The following is a 23,615-nucleotide window of genomic DNA, read 5'->3' as shown; positions in this document are numbered from 1 at the left end:
CGCTGGTTGCAGCCCTGATTGTTTGCTAAGCCCATTATATATATTACTCGAAATTTCTAAAAAAAATAATTCTCGTGTGAAAATATATATTCACATCTAGTTAATTATTTATTTTTATCTGTTTACGGTCCTGATTACCATGATCATATCACGATGAGGAACATACTGCGGACTATCAACACCATATAGTAGGGGTTCTTAATCACTTTGGTCGTAGGGGTTCTTAATCACTTTGGTCGTAGGGGTTCTTAATCACTTTGGTCGTAGGGGTTTCAAGATGGGTCGTGTTAACCCACTTACAGCCGAATATTCTTGAGCTATAGGGCACGACCAAAAGTTGATTCGTTAGGGGCTTCCAAAATGGGTCATAAAAAATCTTGGCAAGGGGTCGGGACCCAAACTTGATTCGCAAGGGCATCTGAGATAGGCCGTCCAAATCCATTTACAGCCAGGAATTCTTGATTTATCGGTTACTACCCAAACTTGATTCGCAGGGGCATCCGAGATGGGCCGTATAAACCCACTAGCAACCGAGTGTTCATGAGCTATGGGTCACAAACCAAACTTGATTCACTGGGTTTCTCCAAGATGGGTTCTACAAATCTTCCTACAGCTAGGAATTTTTCAGCTATGGGTCACAACCCTAGCTTCATTCGAAGGGCTTGCGAGATGGCTTTAATAAATCCTCTTGCAGCTAGGGATTGTTGAGGTGTGAGACACAACCTAAGCTTGATTCGCAGGGGCTTTCGAGATGAGTCTTTCAAATCCACTATACTGACAGTCAGGGATTCTTGAACTATGGGGCAGTCCTCGAACTTGATTCTTGGGGGGGGGGGGGGCTCCTAGATGGGTCGTTCCCTTACAGTCCTGCTATAAATCCACTTATTGCGTCACTGATTTATGTAATTTTGCAAAAAACAAACAGTTCCATGGGTCGCGAAGCTGATCTTGTTTATTTCGAGTCGCGGCTAAAAAAAGGTTAAGAACCCCTGCCATATACCAAGGGTATTCAATCTTTAGGAGACTGCGGGCTACTTCATTGATTTGGAAACGTGTCACGGGTCACTTAAATGAGTAATATTGGAATTTGTCATGGGCCACTTAAGTGATCTGAAAATCTGCAGTGAGTTGCTCAAGTACTCAAAAGTGTACTACGGTGATCCGTAATTATGTCAGCCACGAGCCACTTAAATGTTCTAGAACTGCGCCGTAGGCCACTCATGTGATCTGTAAACATGCTGCGAGTCACTCAAGTGTTTTGGGAATGTGCCACAGGACACTTGAGTTATGTGATACTTGATGATGCATCACGGTTCATTTAAGTAAACTGAAAGTGCGTGTGTGGGCGCTTGATTAATGTGTAAACGTGCCGCGGGCTACTTCAGCGTTTTGTGAATATTTCATGGGCACTCAAGTGAAGTGGAACTGCACCGCGAGTCCCTCAAGTGATCTAGAAATTTTCCACTTTTTAAAAAAATTAATTTTGATCTCTCGGGCCACACCAGATGACTCCGATGGCCACATTTGGTCCGCGGGCCAGGGCTTGAGCCAGACTTGGGGAACGTCTGTGCGGAAGTTTGTTTCTTCCCAAGGAAGTCGGGCATTACTTGATTGTCCATAAAGGTACTATTTATAGTGATGTCAACATTGTACTTAATTTCAGGGTATTCAAGTTTTTTTTTTCTGTTATTAATTCATAGGATATGAAGAATCCATGCTGGTGACAGAGTTCCTGGGGTGACGGGGGACACCAACTGTCACCAAAAAGAAGAAGAAAAAAGGGAAGAGATGCCTCGCCCCAAGAAAACGCCGTCTTCGTCGAAGACTCCTACGACGTCGTCATCGGGGTCCACCAGCAGCAGCCACCTCAGGCAGGTCGCCAGCGGGTCCGGGATGACTACCAGGTCGCTGCCACCGGCCGAATCACTCATACAGGAGACAGCCAAAAACTACGAGGAGGTGTCCGTCATAGGTGCCGGTGCGTACGGCACGGTTTACAAGGCCAAGGACTTGTTGCACGAGGGTCAGTTCGTGGCCCTGAAGAAACTCAGGGTGCCCCTCCAGGAAGAGGGCGTCCCTCTCAGCACGCTGCGCGAAATCGCTCTTCTGAGACAGATCGAGGCATTCGAGCATCCGAACATCGTAAGGTGAGCTCTTTTTCTTTTTTTTCCTCCATCAAATGCATTTCCCACATTTGACTTCATCTTTCTCTTTTCTCTCTGTGAGTAGAGTTTTATTAAATAATTGAATAATGGTCCCCATTTTTTACCCCACCATCCCTCCTTCCTGCAGTCTTTGTGCGTGTGTCGAGTTTTCCCCGCCTTATTACGTAAGTTGAAATAATAATTACCGTAGTACCAGGTACGCGTAGACATTCAATCCCAGACACTTGCCGAATTCCTTGAAGTCTCTCTTCTGTTCCCGTAACCTCTCAACCTCACTCGTGGAGAGAATTTCAGGGTCAATACGGGGATCGTCCTCAAATTGCTGACATTCTGTTAACGGGGGAAAGACTTCTCTATTTTGTAGAGAAAATCTGTGACCTTGCGTTGACGATAAAGAAGAGTATATGTAGATACGTCTCCTCGAACAGGACGCCATCGACTTCCGCTACGCCACTTGCTAATCGGTCCTCTGGTCTAAAAATATAACGGTCAATGACTTGGGAATTTGTTTCCTGGAACTTGTGACGCATTTTTAATCGAGACACCTTGATTTGGACCGATCGAGTACCGAGTTCAAATCACAAAGGCCGTTGTCATATTTTTCTTCTATAATACCTTTCATTAATTAATACACATCAATCAATACTTGTAATATCGGAACTGTGTCGAACCTATTCATTTTCGCTTTCTGGAACGGCTTGATTCTCCCTCCCCGTAGTTTGGACTTCCATTATATTGAATATTGAAGGACTGGACACACCCCACTTCACATCTCTAAAGGCGCATATATATTAATGCGCGAAGATCATGCAATGAAAACATTTACAATTGGTTGTTCAGTAATTTGTACGGTGTTTTGAATGATTCTTGAGCTGTTCGAACTGGACCCACCTGGAATCTGTTTCTTTCAAGGAACACAATGGAAGTCTGAGCACCCCGAACGGATTAGAACCGCTATAGGGGGTCGTACGTTGCAAGATCGGCTCGCTAATGTATACGCGCCTTTAGAGAGATATTGAAGTGTTCCTGAAGGATGGATGTGTCCGGAAACTTTATTAAATAACAAGTAACATAGAACCGCTTTCGACAAACGCAGTAAAAGTAAATTGATTGATGGCTTCAACAATCATCCATATAACAATATCATGTACTTTGAAACATAATTATAGATTTAGGGCAATCAGGCTCAATAACAATGATGATTAATCCAGAAATCCCGCATACAACACCCGTCAATCGTCTCTCGGCGTCGGGAGCGTCCTGTGTTAAACGGTGAAATAGGACATTCCGCTCGTGGTTACATAGTCAGTAAGTTCTTGCACCGCAGCTTACGTTGTTACGGAGATTGGACGTCCAGCCGCCACGGTTTTCGTTCTCGTTTGGATGAAATGTCTCATTCCTCTATTCTTGTCAAAAAAAAAAAAAAAAACTCATCCACAATGAATAGAGATGTGCTATTTTAGCAGTGGCAAATCTGGAATATAGCAGTTGCATAATCAGGTATCGCGGTGGCCATTGTAAATAAACAGCAAAATCTTTCCTGCTGATTGCGTTCCTGCAGAATTAGATGTAATTACTAGATAATCTTGTTGACAATGATTATAAATTGTCTCAAATTCGAGAACGGTCAAGCCCAATATATGTGGTGATGTATACAATTAGTAACTGATAGATTGCATTCTTGTGTGGCTACAGCTATAAACGTTCAATCGGTTTCAGCCACGAAAACGCCGCTAATTGCGTCTGCGTAATATTATATGAGTACATAGGCAAAGATAGACTTGAAAGTCTGATTGGAGGGGGGTATGATAATGCGCATTTGGTGCATTAAAGGGGCCATCGTATGGAATTCGGGCACCCCTAGCCAAAACATTTTTTGAGGCCTATGATTTCATATAGGCTACATGTTATTTCAAGAGGCCAAAATCGGCATCCAAAAGGTATACATAATTGCAGAATTGACAAAAAAAACATTAATGAAAAAGATAATTTTTGAATTATTGAAAAAATAATTTCATAATTGATAAAAATTTATAATTAATAAAGAACTTGCTACAGAATTACTGAAAGAAATAATTGCAAAACTCTAGCATTAATTTTATAATTATTGAGAATAATTTCAGAATTGTCAAGAGTAATAATTCATGAAAAAAATTAATAAATGGTAAAACGTCAACTGTATAAGATACAGTCGTTTTTATGAACCCGTACGGACGGGAAAAAAAAAGTAGTTCGTAAATGAGAAAGATGTTTGAAAGAAATAGTGCACTATTTGAGATCAAAAGGTTAGTTCGTAGAAGCATGCAGTTCGTAAATTGTAGGTTCGTACAGCCGAGCGTCGACTGTATGTAGCCACATGTCCTTGAAAAACTTTTTCAACACGTGAGTTTTCGATGGGAATTGGTTCGGAAATAAAATTTTATTCGTTCTTTTCCTTTGCACGTTGAAAAAAAAAGGGACACATCTTAAGTGGCTAGGTAAAACAACGTCAGAGGAATAAACAATGCTTCAGCACGATACACCCGAATATTGTAATAGGAAGTTTTTATCAATTTTCGTAGTACAGTTAAATACTGACTTTTATGCTACTCCGATTATCTGTGGAGCCAGTTTTCTCAAATCTTACTAAAGATCACTAAATTGGAAATCAATTTAGGCATCGAAAGAATTTGGAAACAAGGCTTGGATGACAGCTTCCATTTTTAACCCTTTCTACGTGCAGGCTTTTGATAACAAATTTGGACGAGCTTTATTTGAAGTGTCAGTGATAAATCTGAAAAGCTGGTTTCTTTGTTCGCATGCTAAAAATAGAAGGGGGTGGGGGGAGATGAGTGCAGCAGATTTCTCTTTCGTGAACAACCTAACCGTTCACCCTCCCCTAGGGGGCCATTCATGTATTACGTAAGCAGATTTTCAGCCATTTTTACCCCCTCCCCCTATTGTCAGCAAAACACTGATCCCCCTCCTCCCGCTGTCAGCAAAATTTCGTCAGCAGCTTAGAATATTTCATATCTTCAAAAAGGAGTGGTTGATGACGTAAGCAACCTTCAAACCCCCCCCCCCTTGTTATCAAAAGTCAGCAAATCCGAAACCCCCCCCCCCCCGACGCTGACGTAATACTTGAATGACCTCCTGTGTGTCCCCTGTACTTCTCATGTATATATATATACATATATATATTGTTGAAATATCATTTTTTGTGTGAAAACAGAAAAGAAATTAATTATGTGAACTGGAAAGCAATAAAAATTTCAAAAAGGAAAAAAATAGAATTCAAAAATGAAAAAATGTATAGCCAATGTCTAGGGCTCTCATCAGGGGTTGGGGGGGGGGGAAACACACCCTAACATTGGCTTAACATAAAACGTTTCTGAGAGCATATCCTGGAATTCAAATGTACTTTAGCAGAACGTCGGGGGATCGAGCATCTATTTAGGCTATGAGTGCCAGGATATGCTGCTCTCTCAGAAACGTTCTAAGTTAAGCCAATGTCAGGGTGTTTCCCTCTGATGAGAGCCCTAGACCAGTGTTTCTTAACCTTTTTCAGCTCATGGCCCCACTATGGATCACATTTTTTTCTCGTGCCCCCCCGCACCCTCATCCAAGAGTGAGTTCCAGGAGCCAAATTATATGGTAAAAAATGGTGTGTGTGTAAAATACGGGACGAACCTGCACGATAACTCGACCCTCCCAACACATCAACCGTTGCTCTGGCGGCCCTCCATACTTAGCTGGAAATAACAGCTTACATATGAAAATCATAGTACCAGATCCCATATATCCCCTCCTTCCATTAGAGACATGAAGACCTGGGTCATGCCCACATAGACCCAAGGATTAAGATGCCCCCTGGTTCTATGGACGGATCTGATGGATTCTGAATGTAGTAATATTTTTCAACCATGTTTCATTTTTAAAGCTTTTCTCTTCACAGCTCTCTATGACTCCTTTCACCAGTCGTGGATCACCTTACTTCTGATTTTCTCCCGTGGCCCCCTTAGAACAGCCCAGGACCGCAAGGGGGCCATATGGCCCCAGGTTGAGAACCACTGCCCTAGACGTTGGCTATAACTTTTTTCATTTTTGAATTCTATTTTTTTCTTTTGAAGTTTTCATTGCTTTCCAGTTCACATAATTAATTTCTTTTCTGTTTTCATATAAAAAATTGTTAAAATATCATGTTTTTTCACTACACTGCATATTACAGCTGAATATGGCGCTGCTATTAGTGAGTTTCCACAAATTTTAAATTTTCATAAATGTTAATTTTGTACATTTTTCTATGTACTTGATATTTTCAAAAATGCACCCGGTCACTTGCCGACCTCTTTATTAATCTCGGCGCTCTTGAAAATTCGTTTACTTGGCTTTACCCAAAGACACCAAAACTAATTACTAAAATATAAAATTGAATCCTGACTCGCGCTTTTTGTTGGTCTCACTTATCGCGTAATTTCGGGGTATTACGGCGTTGAACATCACCGTTGTTCAATATATGGCACAAGAAAGGTCGTCGAAACAAACACAATTCAGGCTTTATCGCAGATGGGCAATTTCCAATTGGTCCCCCACCATTAATTTATTTCAAGAACTTTTTTGGAAAGACTATATGTACACAGTGAATTCTATCAATATCAAGTAGGTACCTCTGTATTTTCAGCGCTTTCTTGTATTAAGTGGTTGTGATTGAAATCGCCGAAAATCCCTCATTACTTGCCAATGTTTCTATACTCCGCACACACTTTCCTAGTTTGGACAAATCTTCATCACCATAGTTGACCAACCTAGACGGGTTCCACCTCATATGCTTGTATTGCAAGGACGACGGAGACACCAGCAGTGCTACGGTTACGGTTCAAGAATAAAAAGGGCGTGAAGCAAAAAATCATGATTATAGTTGTTTAAAATAGAAAGAAAAAAAACAGAGCTGCTCTCCGGTTACGCCTACCGTTTGTGATGACGGGCGTAGCAGCTTCCATAGGGATGTCCTACAACATCCAAATCAGAATGGAAATAAGTGACCCAGTTCGAAATCTGATTTTTACACCCTCTTCTGGACTCAATAATACAGTCCATCAGACCTAGGGTAGCCAGATCAGGTACTTGAGAAACCGGGACAAATCCCGGAATTCCTAATTAAAAGCCGGGACATTTTAGAAACCCCTTTTTTCGAGGACATTACTGCGTAAAATCGCAAACTTTAGAATGTATTGCGAAAATATTTTCATACTGCTTCTACACAAGGTGCCAAAATGAGTAAAACATCAGGAAACTGTGCTGCAGGCCACTTAAGTGATCTGAAATACGCCACAGATCACATAATTTAAAGTGAGAGTGTGCCGCAGGCCATTCGAGGGATCTGTTATAGTGTCCCAGGTTACCTAGTTCACTTAAGTGATGTGTAAATGTCCCGCGATTCACTTAAGTGATCTTTAAATGTGTCGCGTACTGCTGTCAAATCTGGAACTATGTCGCGGGCCGCTTAAGTGATCTGGTACAGTGCCCCAGGTCACGAAAGTGATCTGGTACAGTGCCCCAGGTCACGAAAGTGATCTGTTAATATACCACGGGCACTTAAGTGATCTGGGAATATGCAGCGGAACACTTAAAGCGATTGGCAACTGCACCATGGGCCACTTTAGTGATCTAGTATTGTGCAGCTTAGTTCATTTTTACAAAATTAGGTTTGAGGTCGCTTGTCACATGAGAACGAGTGAACTACAGCACGAGGGATCAGGTCAGTGAGTGACCTAGTGCGCGTGCAAGTATGTGAGTGACCAAAACAGTGTGCAGGCATGTGAATGACTGCAAGAGTGACTTGAGAAAGACATCTGTACTTGCTGGGGGGGGGGGAGGAGGAGGCAAGCGTGTTACATCACGAGGTGGTGAATTCGAGGAAAGAGCAGTGAAGAAAATTAGAGTAGAATGGGAGAAGGGCGGCAAAATTCGTTTAGCCCACAGGCGGCAAAACCATAAATGCTCGTCTGGACGAACTGTATTTGAAAATGATTTTATTTTATTCGATCTTTGATTTCGCAGAGAAAGATCGGGACAAATCGGTGCCCCGGAAAAGGTTTCGGGACAGTGAAAAACCGGGGAATCGCATTAATAGCGAAAAACCGGGACACCTCACAACCCTAATTAGATCACTGGCCAGATCACGAAAATGCATTGAATACCACCGGAAACCTCTCAAGCACGTGTACAATATTCCCAATCAGTTTATTACAACCTCGATTCGATAATTTGTGGTTAACCACAAACTCAACAAATGCTTGTTAACAAATCGTCCATTATCTCATCTTCCGGCCGCAAAGCATTGTTTCTTCGTTTCTTTCGAGAAGAAATGATGTATTAAATGAAATCACGCTAAACGTTTCAGAGATTTTTTCGCAGTGTCGTAGTTACCGAGTTTTAAGGCGATATCGCGAGTTTTTTCAAGGTGAATGCGTTTCCGGCACATTTTGCGGTGAAGCGTAACCACCAATAAAACAATACAACGCATATATTAATGGTTCGACCTCGACTCTTAGGGGTCAGTGAAACGCCCACATGGTCTCGGACCTCATTGAAGAATCTCCTTTAGAAAAAGAAACAATTTCCGATGAGTATTTGATTCGTCATTTTCCTAGGGTTGTATTAAAACAACCCTTTGGTTCCTCAAAAAAAATGCCTCGGTTTTTTGGTTATTGCTTTTTTCTTCATTCAATGTTCGCCAAGGAAAGGGCCCAAAAATAAGAAAACCGCTTTTTTTTTTTTTGTAGCGAACCGGAACTTGGTGAGAGGGTTTTTTGACCGCTTCAGAGCGGAACCGGGGTTCCCCCTTTTTGTATTTAATTCAGAACGTACTTGTAGGGGAAGTTTTTTTTCCCCTCCTGTGTCCATTCACTTCTTCATCCTTAAGAAAAAAGTACGTGGAATCTACGAGGAATGCGGGGAGGAAATTATCGGTCAGTGGCGTAGTAGCCGCTGCCTCCCAGCATCTGCATATTTCGAACTTCCCGTAGTGGTTGGGAAAGGGAGTCAGTGTGAGAGCAGTGTGGAGCAGCAGCGATGGAATGTGGTCCGACCTGGCTGGGGGGAAAAAACAAGAAATAGTTGTATGTTAGTACGTATGTACATTTTTTTTTTCAACATGCCGGTGGGGGGTTCATCATGGAGGATGTTTCCATGGGTTCGATTTTCTAATATATATTTCTAGTTTTCCGCGTTTTTTAAGAGGCAATAATGATAACATTCGGTAGGGGATGCCTTAACAGACGTGAGCAGATCTCTCGTGATATCTATAATCACCTCTGAATCCGTACCTATTCGAGATGATCGTATCAATTAGGGTTGCGTGTTCTTTTGAGTCGGCGGGGACGGCTAACGCTCGCGTATTACGAACTGTGTCTTGTGTGGATTGATCCATTTTTATTTAACTCTTTCGCGGGCCGGGCGTTGAGCATTCGCTGGTAAAACTTTCAATTCATTCAGCGGGTCACTCTATCCCGGCCATTTCGAACCCACTCTAAAAACGTCATGGCCAGAACGATCAGGGGTATTCTTGTGTCTCACTCATCAGCCCACAATAGCCAATGAGTAAATGAGCTTGCGGATGCGGTGGCCAAAGAAGCGTCCAATACCCTAGCGCAGCGGTTCTCAACCTTTTCTGACTCGCTGAGCCCTTTTCAGTGTATAATTTCTATGGCGGAGCCCTGTTTAACTCGAGGAGCCCTTTTTAGTATATTATTTGTATGGCGATACTCTTTAGGCCTCTTTTTTTGTTTGTTTATCAAATTTATTGATTTATTTTACTATCCTCGAGTGGCCGCGGAGCACTGGTTGAGAACCGCTGCCCTAGCGTTTCACGACAATTTATACCCGGCTTCTTACGGCAAATCACTTCTCTGGAAGGATATGATTGCAAAATGGCAACTCGATTGGGATAAGCAGGAGGCGCCTGGATCAACACATGAAGTTACAAAGAGGATAGACACTAGAAGCAAGGGCTGGTCGCGCGAGCTCATCATATTTGTCACCGGTCATGTGCCGTTCCCGGCAAACCTACATCGGTTTGATTAAAGTGATTTCCAGCGATAAATGTTCTTGTCTTACAATTAACATCGCATGCCCCTGCACCATGCCACACGCTGCCCTAAAACGACTTCTTTTCACTTTCGTTGGCCAGCGAACCATCTGCACACACCGTGGATGCATGACATACATATTACGTCGAGATGATTGAAAAGAGAAGATACATTGGTCAAATTCCTGGACCAAAATCCCAGAGAAATTAAGGTATCCAACTCCTTCCTCTGGCATCAGCAACTCCGTTAAGACGAACGTGACAGGGCGTCTGTGGCACTGTTTGCGAGCGAGGATCCTGATGTATCCGAAACTCAGTGAGGCTCTGAAGGAATTACCATGGTCTCCAAGTGTGGTCAAGAAAGATCTGGGAGAGAGACTAAATTGCCAGTGCGAAAAAGGAACTATGCCCTTTGTGATTGAGATTAATGTGTTACGAACTTTATTGAACTTTGTCTTGATTTCACCTTTTGCGAGTTGATTTTATGCTTTTTCATAGTTGTTTGTTATTGGTGCCCGTTGCACATAGATTTTTACACGATTCGTTGATTTTCATAACGATGCTTTCTATGTAATTTTTAACATATGAATAGAGATTCTGATTTTTGCCGGAGATGCCTGTGCCCTCTCGGAGGTTAAGGAGCTTACGTTGCTTCTTGCGACCGAGCCTGGGTGTCTCGCGGCTTTTCCAACGGATCGCTGTAAATTGGAATCGGCGATGAACTGTTGGTGCCTGTCTAAAATGCCTTTGAATGGGGGGGGGGGGTGCCCCTCCAACGAAAGAACAAAGTCTCATTGGCTGGCCTCATAGTCGGCCAGCAAGCCCGGTACGACTTGAACGCAAGAGAAGACTCAACTGGAGCATTCGGGGAGGGGGTTCCTCTACCTTACTTACCAAGTAAGAGACGATTGACAACTGAAATAATAGACTGTAGCGCAATTGACGTTGACATCACCAAAATAGACCCTACATAATGAGAGGGCAAATGCGCGCGCGCGCGCGCTGTACCGCAAAGGTAATTACCGCGTAACAGCAAGTGAAACTCGCCTCACAGATTGAGGCCGCTGCTCGCCCAGCAGTCGGATGTTTGAGAGCTAGGCCATGAATGGCCAAATGTTGCGTGACAGCCGATATGACCAGAGTTGGTGTGTGGTAAATTAGTAGTGTTACTAATTAGTAAAAAGCCCTCGTGTACAGAAAATGCCCGTGGTGTAGCAAAAATGATCAAATTCAGATGGTCTTCGATCGAATGCTGTATAGTCATAGAATTTATCCGTCCAGCCGCCAAAGCAGAATATGCCGAAATCTGTGCTACTGCAGAACAATCGAAGAATTTTAAGAAAAATGAACAAAACACGAATATGTGGGAACTGCAGAGCATTTCCAATCAGCCGAGGGCTCGTCGCAGAACAATGCAAAACATCCTGCTTTGGGGCAAACTACGACCCTGTCGGAGTTTGCATTAAACCAGGAGATTCCTAAACTTCTCGCGTTCGAGAAGTTATCGGGAATCGCACCAAAATTGCTTCCGCTCAGTTTTACCACCAAAATACCTAGGAGCACTTCTGATTAATCGCACACGGCCGGCCGTTTCGGAACCACTTCTCTAAAGACCGCGGCACAGAGGCGTCAGAAGTGTTTTTGATCTGTGGAACTCGACTTGAGTTTTGCATAGAAAATTTTGATTTCTTAATTAGTTCTGGGGAACTCGGGGGCTCATGCTGCAAAAGACTGGTTGCTCGAGCAACCACAGTACCCTCTGCCGTGACACACATTCAGGTTTATCTGTCGGTTGAGTTTACAGGTAAAGAAGTTGAGTCTGTAAACTTGAACGTGTATAGGGATCATCCGGTATTGCCTGCACACAATTTTTTCTTTTACGTTAGGGCCCTTTCACACGAGCGCTAAAGATGCGTCGCCCGCACCTTTAGTTTGAAATTTGTGCGTAAAAACTATTTTTTTTTGTAATTATTTTTCTCCTTCACCCCTGATTCAGAGTGCCCATAGGCAGCCTAGAGTCATTCTTTGGTGGTTTAATCTAGATAACGTTGTTTAATAAAAGTTTTTTAAGTTTAAAAAAATTAAATAATTTAAAAGTTATTAAAGTGTTTAGTCGATTAAAAATATTCGTAATGAATTACAGAACGACTTATAATTTTGGTCCCCTCAGTGGCCGTTGTTGGCAGGTTGTATTGTATAAAATTGTAAAGTATGGACAAAAGGCAGTTAAAGTTGCTATACCTCCTTTATCTCAAGGAAACGGATGGATAGACGTATGTGGGGACTGATATTTATGAACTCATATGGTGTTTTTAAGGGTATTTATGACAAATAATTAAAAAAATTCCATGTAAAATCATCCTTAAAAGTAGCCAAAGATACGGGCGAATTCCACCCAGACCCACGTCGTGTGAATAGCTCCATATTAACCTAATGTACAACGCTTATATTTGCGGATGCGGAGCCCGCACTTAGGTTTTGACACATGCGGACGATATCCGGACCCGCATGAAAACTTCGAAGTTGCGGGCGAATTTCGCATCGTCTGTTTTTTGTCACCTGAAATCATGGTGCGACGAAGCAAATGCACACTCACAGCTATAATTCGTGACCTACAGGCAGCAAGAGACCCAGAAGAGGATGCGGCAACAAGCAGTTTTTTAATTATTACATAAAATACAAACTTAATTTATTCTCAATTCATAATGCGGTTTCGGATAGATTTTGAGTATTTTTTGCTTGCGAGGAGCTTGAAGTGTAGCCCTAAAAAATGTCATCCTCCCAAAAAAAAAAAGCTTTCCCTTCTTTCAATATGGCCCAGAAAAACCAAAAAATTGGAAGGTGAACATCAACCTTGACGGATCTAGAATTATTCGGTTCTCGACATCCAAACATAATGAGAAAGCATCATTTGACCTCCTGCATCATCAATTCACTTTCATCGGTGTAGCTACCGTAAACGAGACCCCCCCCCCCCCCATAGCCGCAACTAGATGCTTTGTCAGCCAGCCAAGCACACATTTTTACGCCCCCTCTATAATCAGGGCTGGACTTAGGCAGGTAACCGCAAAACGAGATAATACTTTGCTTACATTTTGACTAACGTTCTTAACGTTAAGAAAGAAATGGCTTAAAACTCTGTCCAAGACCCACGGCCCTCATAGGGGAGGGAACTGACAGGACTCCAGCCGGGACGATTCTTATAGCGCTTGTGTTTTTTCATACTATGAGTTTTCTATGGTAGGGTCCACCAAAGATCCTAGTCTAGGGGCTCTGCTGCAGGATGCGGAGGTCATGAACCTAAAATTCAAGTATCGAACCCTCTGGCCTTGGGTTTTCACAGACCCCCCCCTCCTTCCCAAAGCCAGGAGAATAATGCAAGTGGATCTAGCGCAGTAGAACCGGGCTCTGGATCAGAGGGGGACCTAAATTCTCCCTTTAAAATTACTCAAAACTAGCTATAATACCGGCGCTGTCCGGGTTTTCTTCAATTACTGACAAGATTAAAGAAGTGACAAACCGTTGTAAATGCATATGCATGTCTGAAACGCATTGCTTGGGAACCACGGTAACCAAAGTAAACATTCCGAAAGTGATTGTTGTCCCAGAAACCATTTTTGCTCGACAGTTTTACGCCTGTTTCGGACATTTTTCCTGCTCTGTCAAACTTTTAAAGTAGCCTATCGTTCAATCCGGGCCCTGTTTGGTATATATGCAAAATTTGGTGACGATCGATCTAAAATTGACACACACACACACACAAAACAAACGAACAAATCAATTTTATATATATAGATTAGACGAGAGAGGCATAAATACATGCTTGCCTGGTTGAGTATCTAACTGCGGCCCTGTGTAGATTATCGGTTCTACCCCCGATAGCCTCCCCAACCTTCAAGTGCAGTGTTTCTCAAAGAGTGCTTCCTAGACGGCATCGCCAACCTTTGTCAGGGATGTTCTGGCGAGTTGGATATTACTGATTTATGTGCTCATTTATGCTTTGAAGTGGTTCTTTTATAAGTGAAATAATCTATATATATAAAATTGATTTTCTGTGTGTATGTTCTCTATACAAATCTACAATTTTATATCGATCGTCACAAAATTTTGCATGTATACCAAATGGGACCCGACTTGAACGATAGGCTACTTTAAAATTTCGTCAGAGCAGGGCAAATGACCCAAATGGGGAAAAAACTGTCGGGCAACAATGATTTTTGGCCCTCAACAATCAGTTTCGGAACGGTTACTTTAGTTACCGTGGTTCCCTAGTAATGCGTTTCAGACGTGTATGCGCCTTTACAATGGTTAGTCATTTCTTTAACGCTTCCAGTGTATATGTATAATAGTTTATGCCTTTATAATGGTTTGCCGCATTTTCAATACTCCCAGTAATGAGGCTTTTTGAATAGACGTCATAATCATCATCAGCATCGCTTTGAGGGTCAGGAAAAGGGCGATCCTCATAGAAATCAGTGTTAAAATTGCCGATTTTACTGCAGAAATTCGGAAATTTGATGGGGGGTTTTCTGTCACATCAATAATTTTAAAAATTGTATAGAATTCTCGAATTTTGAAATATTGAGTTCGCTTAGAAAAGATACAAAGCTCAGAAAATTAAATATGTAATTAGCCAGACCTATTTTTGAGTTGGATATCCATGTAATAACATTGAGATTACAACTTTTTATTTTTTTATTTAACCTCAAGCATGAAAATTAATGTCTCCGTAATGTCTTTTGATACTCAACTGCATAAATCCATATGGGTTAGGATATTTTAAAATTAATTATGGGCCCATAAAGTACATCGAAGAAATTCCACAGCTTTAACTAAGCATTTTTGGAAGCTGGAACAGGCAGATGGATAACTTGCAGTTCAGGGGGGGGGGGGGGAATCGAAATACTTAGTGCCCCTCGAAAAATGAAAAAAACTATTCATTTCTAATGTTTCTTTAAATCTAGATTTATTTCATGAGTCACGCAGGAAGTCGACATATTGATTAACTTAGACACGGTTTGCATGCCCCTCAAAGAAAGCGGGAGATATCACGTGATAAAAAAGCCTCATTAAAGAAAACCCGGACAGCACCGGGTATTATAGCTAGTATTATAATAATATGATAATATTATAAGTGAAAATGCCTATTAAACTACTCTGGTGCACCGCAGATGTACCATAAATTGGGCAAAGGAGAAACTGTTGACAAAAGTTTGAGAACCACTGGCCTAGGAGCACACTTGCAATTTTTTAGCTGAGTAGTGGTCACTATCGTCCAAATTTATTGTCGAATGGATTTTTATGACCATTAAATAGTATTCTAGTGTAGTATTCATTTTCGGGTGCCAATGTAAACCTGACGTCCACAAGAGTGTTCACGGACACTGGCCGCTAAGCTCTTTTTTCACCGGGCCGCTGAATATATACTTAATCCCGTCCCTGCCAGTAATGTTGAAGGAGAGGTTAAAGGGTGAGATTCGCGCCCCCTCTAGTCTGGCGCACCAGATCCGCATGCTCCCCACTAGATGCGGCCCAGGGCCCCCCCCACCCCCGATCCATTTTGCTGATTAGGTGGGTTCGAATACCGACGGAGCGCTTCAGTTATCGTTCGGACTCAAACTCATCTGCTAATCGGAGAACGACGATCCAACTCTTAAATCCGTTTTTTTAGAGTCATTTAATGATGTTCTCGAATCCTCTTTCGGTATCAATTCCTGTCAGACTACGTGTTCGACACAGATGTTGTTCCGCAGTGGTGTAACTGGATACGCTCGACCGGCGAATGAAATAAAAAGAAGTGTGACTCGAACACACAAGCCACGACTCAATGATTTGATTATCTGATGGATCCATTTTTGACATTGATTCTTATTTGCTTTTGATGTACGTACACACAAAACATGGATGGGGAAAAACCCCACACATCAGTTCACAAAAAAGTAAAAAAATAAATAAATAAATAAAAACCAATTATCTAAAGATTTCACGGAGAAGACTGAGAGAAAGGATTTTGAATTCATTAACTTGATAATAAAGTCACGTTTGTGGAAGATTTATCGCTCGTTGCATTGTGATATAACCAGTCCAGTTATAGTAATATGTGTTCGGAATGAGATAACTGGTTCTTCTGGCTTCTCCGTTTTAGAAAACCTTGATTGATTGATTTTTTTTCCACAGAAATCAATTTTTCCCCCCTCCCCCAAGTTTTCTATTTGGAAGGGGAATTCCCCATTCAAATACATATAAGAATGAATCTCTCCCCTACTAGTTAATATATGTCAAGCATTCAGACTCGTATAAGTAACAAAAAGAATTCTAAATCAAAGATTTAATTCTAAAAGATTTTGGGGGGGGGGGAAGACTGTGTCATCGGCACAGTTTGTCTTATACCTCGTCTGCTGACCAAACCTGTAGACGTATTCGAATAAATAGGGCATCTTGGAAATTATTATGAACAAGAAATGTCCGTGGATACATACCTTTGGCTTCCACAATGCATTTCGTACTTCCTGAGATGTAGCGTAAAATGATTTCATTATGATATAGTGGTTCTCTCTCAGTCCTGGGCCGTATGGTCCCGTAAGTATCCCTGGGATATTTCAGGGGGCTCACTGGCGGGAAATCAAGTGAAAAGAGAAACCGTGCAGGTAGTTAAGGGGAGCAATAGAGAGCTTTAAAAATTAATTTATGTGAAGAAATAAAGATTTCAAGTGAAATATGAGGAGGGGTGAGAGAAATACTTCTGAATAAAGCAGAACTGCCCATAGAACCAGGCCCAACGCATGGGTCTACACGAGCACGGACAGGGGGGGTCTCACGAAAATATCTAGTCAGAATTTCCAAGTGTAAGCATGCAAATTGAAAGGCACGTATCGCTTTTGCCGGGGCCCGTGATTCTGAATTTTCATCCGTTCTGGAAATCTGCATTTTCATCGAGAAAGAAATGGTTCTGGAATTATTTCATAACTTCTGAATTGGTAAACACCATTCAACTCACTTTACGCGATTATTCTGGGGAACCAATTAATCGCGTAAAGCGAGGGACGCCTGTATATAAAATTGGGGCAAAGCGCTCCCCCCTCCCCCGAAATTATAAAGACGTCTATATCGTCCCAGTGTTATTTTCGCACCGGTCCCCGCGTCTGGTAAAAGGGTGAAAGTGCGACAAAAATTTTGAAATAATATGTTATGGCATAAAATCTCACTGTTTTAGAATCAAAATAAGGCAATTAAAAAAATTGGGAAAGGTCCGCTCCCTTCCCCTCCGAGGAATTTTGTGGTCAGCAATGCCAAAACTAGTTCCCGCACGGGTGGATATTGTTCCGAGCTGCCCCTGCGGAGACTGTATATAAAATTTTTATTACCTACAAATTTTTCTGAAACTAATTCAATAAAAGGCATGAAGGTCTTGCTTCTGAATGATGGAGGGGGCTATAAAGGATTCTTGGAGCCATGAGAAGAAAATATGGTCTGGTCTAAAGCAGCGTTTCCTCAACTGTCGAGCCGCGCGTGAATCATTGTTTTATTTTTCCTCATTTATTTTCCATCAGTCTCTCTCGTGTATATCGCCAGGTCTTTCACTCTCTGAAAAGAAATCAGCCGGGCCGATGGCTTCCAAAAGTTGAGAACCATTGGCATAAAGCAAGAGCGCTAAACCTTTAGGTGAGTGCGGGGTCACTTCACTGATTTGAAAACTGGTCGCTGGCGCTTAAAGAACTAGAATAGCGCCGAAGGTACAGGTCTGTAAATGTGCCGTAAATCACTAGAGTGGTCATTCAATGTGTCGCAATTCACTAGAGTGGGCATTCAATGTGCCGCAAATCACTAGAGTGATCTGAGAATGTATTATGGGCCACTTAAGTGTTGTGAAACAGCACCGCTGGTCACTTCAGGGATCTGTAGATATGTTGCGTGCCACTTAATTGATCTGGGATTGTGCTGCGAGTCCCTTAAGTGATCTGTGCCGCAGGTTACTCGAGTGATCTATAAATATGCTGCGGGTCACTTACGTTAGCCCCTCCCCCTCCTACACACGGAGAGGATGCGGATCCAGATCCGCATGCCTTTTCACACGAGCACATATTTGCGGGTGTTTCGCCCGCATCTTTAGACTAGTGTTTTCACCCAGTGATCGCCGTACGTGGATAGCGCGTTGTTTAATAAAAGTACTTAATTTCTTTTACGGTTTTCTCTGCGAGTTACTCAGTCCAGTACGCTCTTAGTTCGAAATTTCGCATAAAAACTTATTTTCTATTTTTTTTTGCAATTTTTGTAATTATTTTTCTCCTTCACGCCTGATTCAGTGCTCATAGGCAGCCTATAGCCATTCTTTGGTGGTTTAATCTAGAGCCCCATAGAATATGGGTATAAAGATGCCTTCAGTTCGATCCTCACAAGTAGTCGATGGGAGAAAATATCTTAAAATATTTTCAAAAGATTTTGAAAAAAAATCTGTTTTTTTGGTAAATATGAAAGAAAAATTCCATAAACATCCAATGATGTTCCAAAAAAAAAAAAAAAAAAAGATATCAAAGACTTCGCAAGTAGAAAAAAAGGGGAGGGGTGGAGACTTTCAAAATGTCTGTGCTTAGAAATATTCACATCACAATTCTGTCTTAAGCCCGGATTACACCTTACAGATGCAACCAGTAAACTGATCGGTTGCATTTGCTCGAATGCAACCGATAAATTTATTGGTTGCTTTTTTTCAAGTTTTATAAAATAACTTTTATAAATCTTTTAGAGTAAAATCCCATCCTTAGATTAGTTACTTCTGAAATATAAAATTTCACTTTTTCTTTTTAGTTTATAGACTCAATATCGAGTAAAATATACACGTATGTGTCGGGGGTGGGTGTGGGGACACCAAAACTATTCAAGTGCTTAGGGCCTTCAAACGTCTTAATCCGGTCCTGAGTGAACGCCGTACGTGGATAAGTATTTAGTGAATTAAATATAATTATCGTAATGAATTACAGAACGGCTTATAATTTTACATGTTATTATAGATCGAAAATTTTGTGGTGGGTTTTTTGTTTCTTTTTCAGAAATAAAATTTCATTCCCAATAGCGGCTACATTTTCATGGTCCCGTCAGTGTGGCCGTTAACAGTGGCCGTTGTTGTTGTTGTTGTTGGCAGGTTTTTAAGTATGGACAAAAGGCCGTTGGAGTTGCTATATCTCCATCTCAGAAGGAAACAGAGGGATAGACGTGTGTGGGTATATCCTATTGATGAACAAGGATCTTCATATGGTGTTTTTAAGGGTATTTATGGCAAATAATTGAAAAAATTCCACGCAAAATCATCTTTAAAAGTAACCGAAGATGCTTGCGAATTTATTTGCGACCTATACTTATCATAAAAATACTGTATATTGCTTGTCACACATTTGTCAAACATTTGCCATACTTTTTTTTGTCAATTACATCTTATGTATTTCGAATTGCAATAGCCCCTATTTTTTCCGAATTGGTGATTTTCCAGTAATTTTTAGCCATAGTTGTCAATTTCACAAACTTTTCACAATTTATTTACATACAATTGGCAAATGCCTTCGAAAATCTGTTTAGCTACAATTTGCAACTTTACTCCGCCTTTGATAATGTTTTTGCGATAATTCGCAGTCCCTCGTATTGATCCTGATTTCTCGTAGATATTTTTATGAAGGAAATATGGTCAGCCTAGGTATTTGTCGTGTATTGATATGTTGAAATCTATATTGATACTTTTATATTGCAGCATTTGACCCGCGGACCGGAGGTTGTGTACCCCTAGTCTAAAGCAAGGATGTTCAACCTTCAGAAGAGTGGGCCACTTCACTTCATTAGTTTGAAAACGTTCCGTGGACCACTTAAATGATCTGGGAATATCCACAAGTTACTCAAGTCATTTGTAAATGTGCCGCTTGGTTCATTTTTAAAAAATTAAGGTTGAGGTCGCGTGCCGAATAAAATGGCTCCAAAGACCACGGGTTGAACATGTATAGTTCAAAACTAGGGCGATCAATTTTTAAAAGATTGTGGGCCACTTCATTGATTTTAAAACGTGTCGCGGGCCACTTGAGTGACGTGGAACTGAACTACGGACTACTCAAGTGCTCGAAACAGTTCGACACATAACTTGAGTTATGTGGGAACTGCACAATCGGGCTGAAGTGCTCTAAAACTGTGCCACTCGTCCAGGGCCGTAACTAGGATTTTTGCCGCCTGGGACAAACATTATTTTGCCGCCCCACAACTTTAAAATTCGATAATTTTGTAACGGTGTTCTTTGTTACCGCCTAAAACTGCCGTCCCCTCTAGTTCCGGCCTTGCTCTCGTCACTTAAGTAATCTTTAAATGTGTCGAGGGCCACATAAGTGATATGTGAACGTGCAGCGGATCACATACGTGATCTGTAAATACAGGGCCGTAGCGTACCTTCTCAGGGCCCGGGACAGACGTTTTCTTAGGAGCCCTTAAAAAGAAAAAAAATTATGCACAATAAGTGTTAATTTTTCGTGAGGCCCTCATTTGGCTCTGGTGCCCCAGCCTAGTTACGGCCCTGTGTAAATATCCCGCTGGCAGCTTAAGTGCTCCGAATCTGCACGGCGGATCACTTTAGCGATCTGTAAATGTGTCGCTTAGTTCATTTTTAAATTTGAGGTCGCGGGCCCACACAACAGACGACTCCGAGGGCCGCATGTGTCCCGCGGGCCATGGAGTGAGCATAAATGGTCCAAAGGCTTCAAATAAATGGTCCAATAGCCCAAAGTGCATATACTTCTCGGAATTATGAAGTCTTTCACCCGAAACGTCTGCTTTCGGGCCAAAAATGAAGTGTCAAAAAAAAATTTGATAAAAAAATATTAATTTGTACCCCTCCCCTTCTATATTTTACATTACGCAACAGATTTGGCAGGAAATCGCCGAAACGTCGTGATGATTGGCGATTGCCAAAAACGCGGATAGTCAGCTGACCGATTCTGCACGTGGGAGAAGGAAAAAAAAAGAATCCTTTGGTTTTTTTTTTTTATTATTATTATTTTGTTTTCTCATCCGGCGCCAGGGGTCATCTGTCTTCTCTTTCGCAACCCCCTTCCCCCCCCTTTTCTGTAACTTCCAGCTGCTCCGCGGTCACATGACCGGAAGTTGGGGAGGGGCAAGTGATTGATGACGTAATTTCCACTAAAAGCTGCTTTTTTTTGTCTACTCTGATTAAGCGATTCTTCTAGTTAAACGTGTATACAATATACACGCGCCCGCCGGCTTCACTGATTATTTGATTCATCATCATCGATGAGTGATCAGGATACATCAGGATTGCATATATGAGTGTGTATGACTCACACCCCCTTCTTTCTTTCTTTCTTCATTGATATACAGGTGTCGCTCATTTAATTAATTAATTGTATAATTGGGTGTAAAAAAAATAATCGCGTTGTCATCTAAATATTGTGATGTTTATTTTACAAGCTTATTCGAAATATTAAAGTCATTAGCATTGATCTCGAAGCTAAATTTATAAATGTTTTTTTTTTCCATCCCCTACATTTCGCCCCTTGCACGTTTCGTCCCGTACAATTTCGCCCTTGACAATTTTTGTCCGGACGGAACCAAGTGAGTGGGTGAGTCACCGTATGAGTGACCAAGTGTGTATGCAGTTGAGCGACCAAATGTGTTTGCGGTTGAGTGACAGCATGAATGACCAAATGTGTTTGCGGTTGAGTGACCGTATGAATGACCAAGTGTGTAAGCGATTAAGTGACAGCATGAATGACCAAGTGTGTTTGCGATGGAGTGACAGCATGAATGACCAAATGTGTTTGCGGTTGAGTGACCGTATGAATGACCAAGTGTGTAAGCGATTGAGTGGCAGCATGAATGACCAAGTGTGTTTGCGATGGAGTGACAGCATGAATGACCAAATGTGTTTGCGATGGAGTGAGTGGCAGTGCCGTCTTAAGGCATGGGCCCGGGGGCCTCAAAAAAATGAGACTTGGTTCAAATTTTCAAGAATTTGCCAGGTAGGGCCTCAGAAATATCACTCGGCCCGGGGGCCCCATGATGCTCTTAAGGAGATCCTGGTGAGTGATCGAGTGATCACTCTGATCTGCGCTATATTCGCACCCTAGCAGTGCAGGTGTGGATCCAACTATTCATTTCTGAGACCAAAACGATTCGAACCAAACAATCACAAGCAGTTTTTCCAACTCTTATTTGTGAAGAAGTGGTCATCGAATAGTGGTTCTTTCAGCATATTTTCTGCATATTAGACCTGTTGTTCGTTGCAAAAAAAAACAAATGGTCGCCGAATAGAGGTGACCGCCTATGGAGGGAGGTCCTACTGCGTATCGATATCGAAGCGTTGCGTTTATCAAAAAACAACGACTCCGTTGGATGTATTGCTACGTATTACAGCGTAGTGGATGTCTCATCAGCTGTGAATATCCCACGTTTTCCCAGGAAAATGGCGTAGTTTTGGTTTCTAGGAAGTATTTATATATGACGAAAATGTATACGAGTGTTTATATTTTCGTGTCCCATATTAAGGTGTATACATGTCTGGATCTAGTAACTTTTAACTACTCGACCGACTCCGTATTTACATAGCGTTTGTCCACCTGTTCCGTTGTTAAATAACGCTGAGGAAAGAGGAGCAAGAGGAGGCAGTCGATACACGAGATATGTACGTATTAAAAAAAAAAGCCTCACGAGAGTGTTTTTTTTTATCCTCCTGGAAAAAGTCCATTTTTATGGGTTTCTCGACCCTGTGCTGCTTAAAACAAAACACGCGCGTCACTTCTGGGTAAACTGTGTGTGTGTTGTCTGGGGTTGCCCGTTTGTCGCGAAAGGTTAGACCGGATTCCCAGGAAATGCATACTCCCACGTGAAATGCGTGTTTACTGTGAGATGATTTATAGGAATGCCGCTGCCATATGTATACATGTACACACGCACACTCATCGATAGCGGATCAGAAGAGTGAATGCGTATTCATTTTAACTGCTTATTAGATGACGCGCCCTCGTGCGAAGAGGTTCGGGTGAATATGTATCCTTGCACCACTCAGCCCTTGATGACTTACTGTGGGTTTTTGGAATTCGTTGAAAAATCAAGGAAATTTTCGGTGACGATCGGAAAGCTCAACCATAAGTGCACAAATTTCTGGCGGATCCGGCTCATTTCGAAGATCCCATTTCGGGGCGTCCCATGAATTAGTTAATAGCTTAAAAATTGAAGGAAGTGTTTTTTTTTTTTTTAAATTTGGTTTGGAGAAAAGTTATTCTCACACAAAGGGTGTTTTTTTTCATTTTTTTTCAGAAAAAATATTCCATTTTTTTGCCTATTGAGGGCCAGAGAAACCAGTCCGGTTGGCGTGATTTAACCTGAACATTTCTTTA

General features: G+C 41.7%; 1 protein-coding gene across 1 annotated transcript in view; it reads left to right on the top strand.

The window, feature by feature from the left end:
- Nucleotides 1–23,615, top strand: part of LOC149066838 (cyclin-dependent kinase 4-like) — a 144,396-nt gene that overhangs the window by 64,770 nt on the left and 56,011 nt on the right. The window contains exon 3 of the mRNA XM_089253077.1: nt 1,701–2,147. Within this exon, the coding sequence (XP_089109203.1) occupies nt 1,789–2,147 (359 nt within the window). The 5' untranslated portion in view covers nt 1,701–1,788. The remainder of the gene's footprint in view (nt 1–1,700; nt 2,148–23,615) is intronic.

This window comes from Pholcus phalangioides, unplaced genomic scaffold (assembly GCF_987345545.1).
Source record: "Pholcus phalangioides strain wild (caught in Gottingen) unplaced genomic scaffold, Ppha-v1.0 ptg000032l_1, whole genome shotgun sequence".
Classification (NCBI taxonomy): Eukaryota; Metazoa; Arthropoda; class Arachnida; order Araneae; family Pholcidae; genus Pholcus; species Pholcus phalangioides.
The sequence above is the reverse complement of the archived record's forward strand: the minus strand, read 5'-3'. Positions and strand labels throughout refer to the sequence as shown.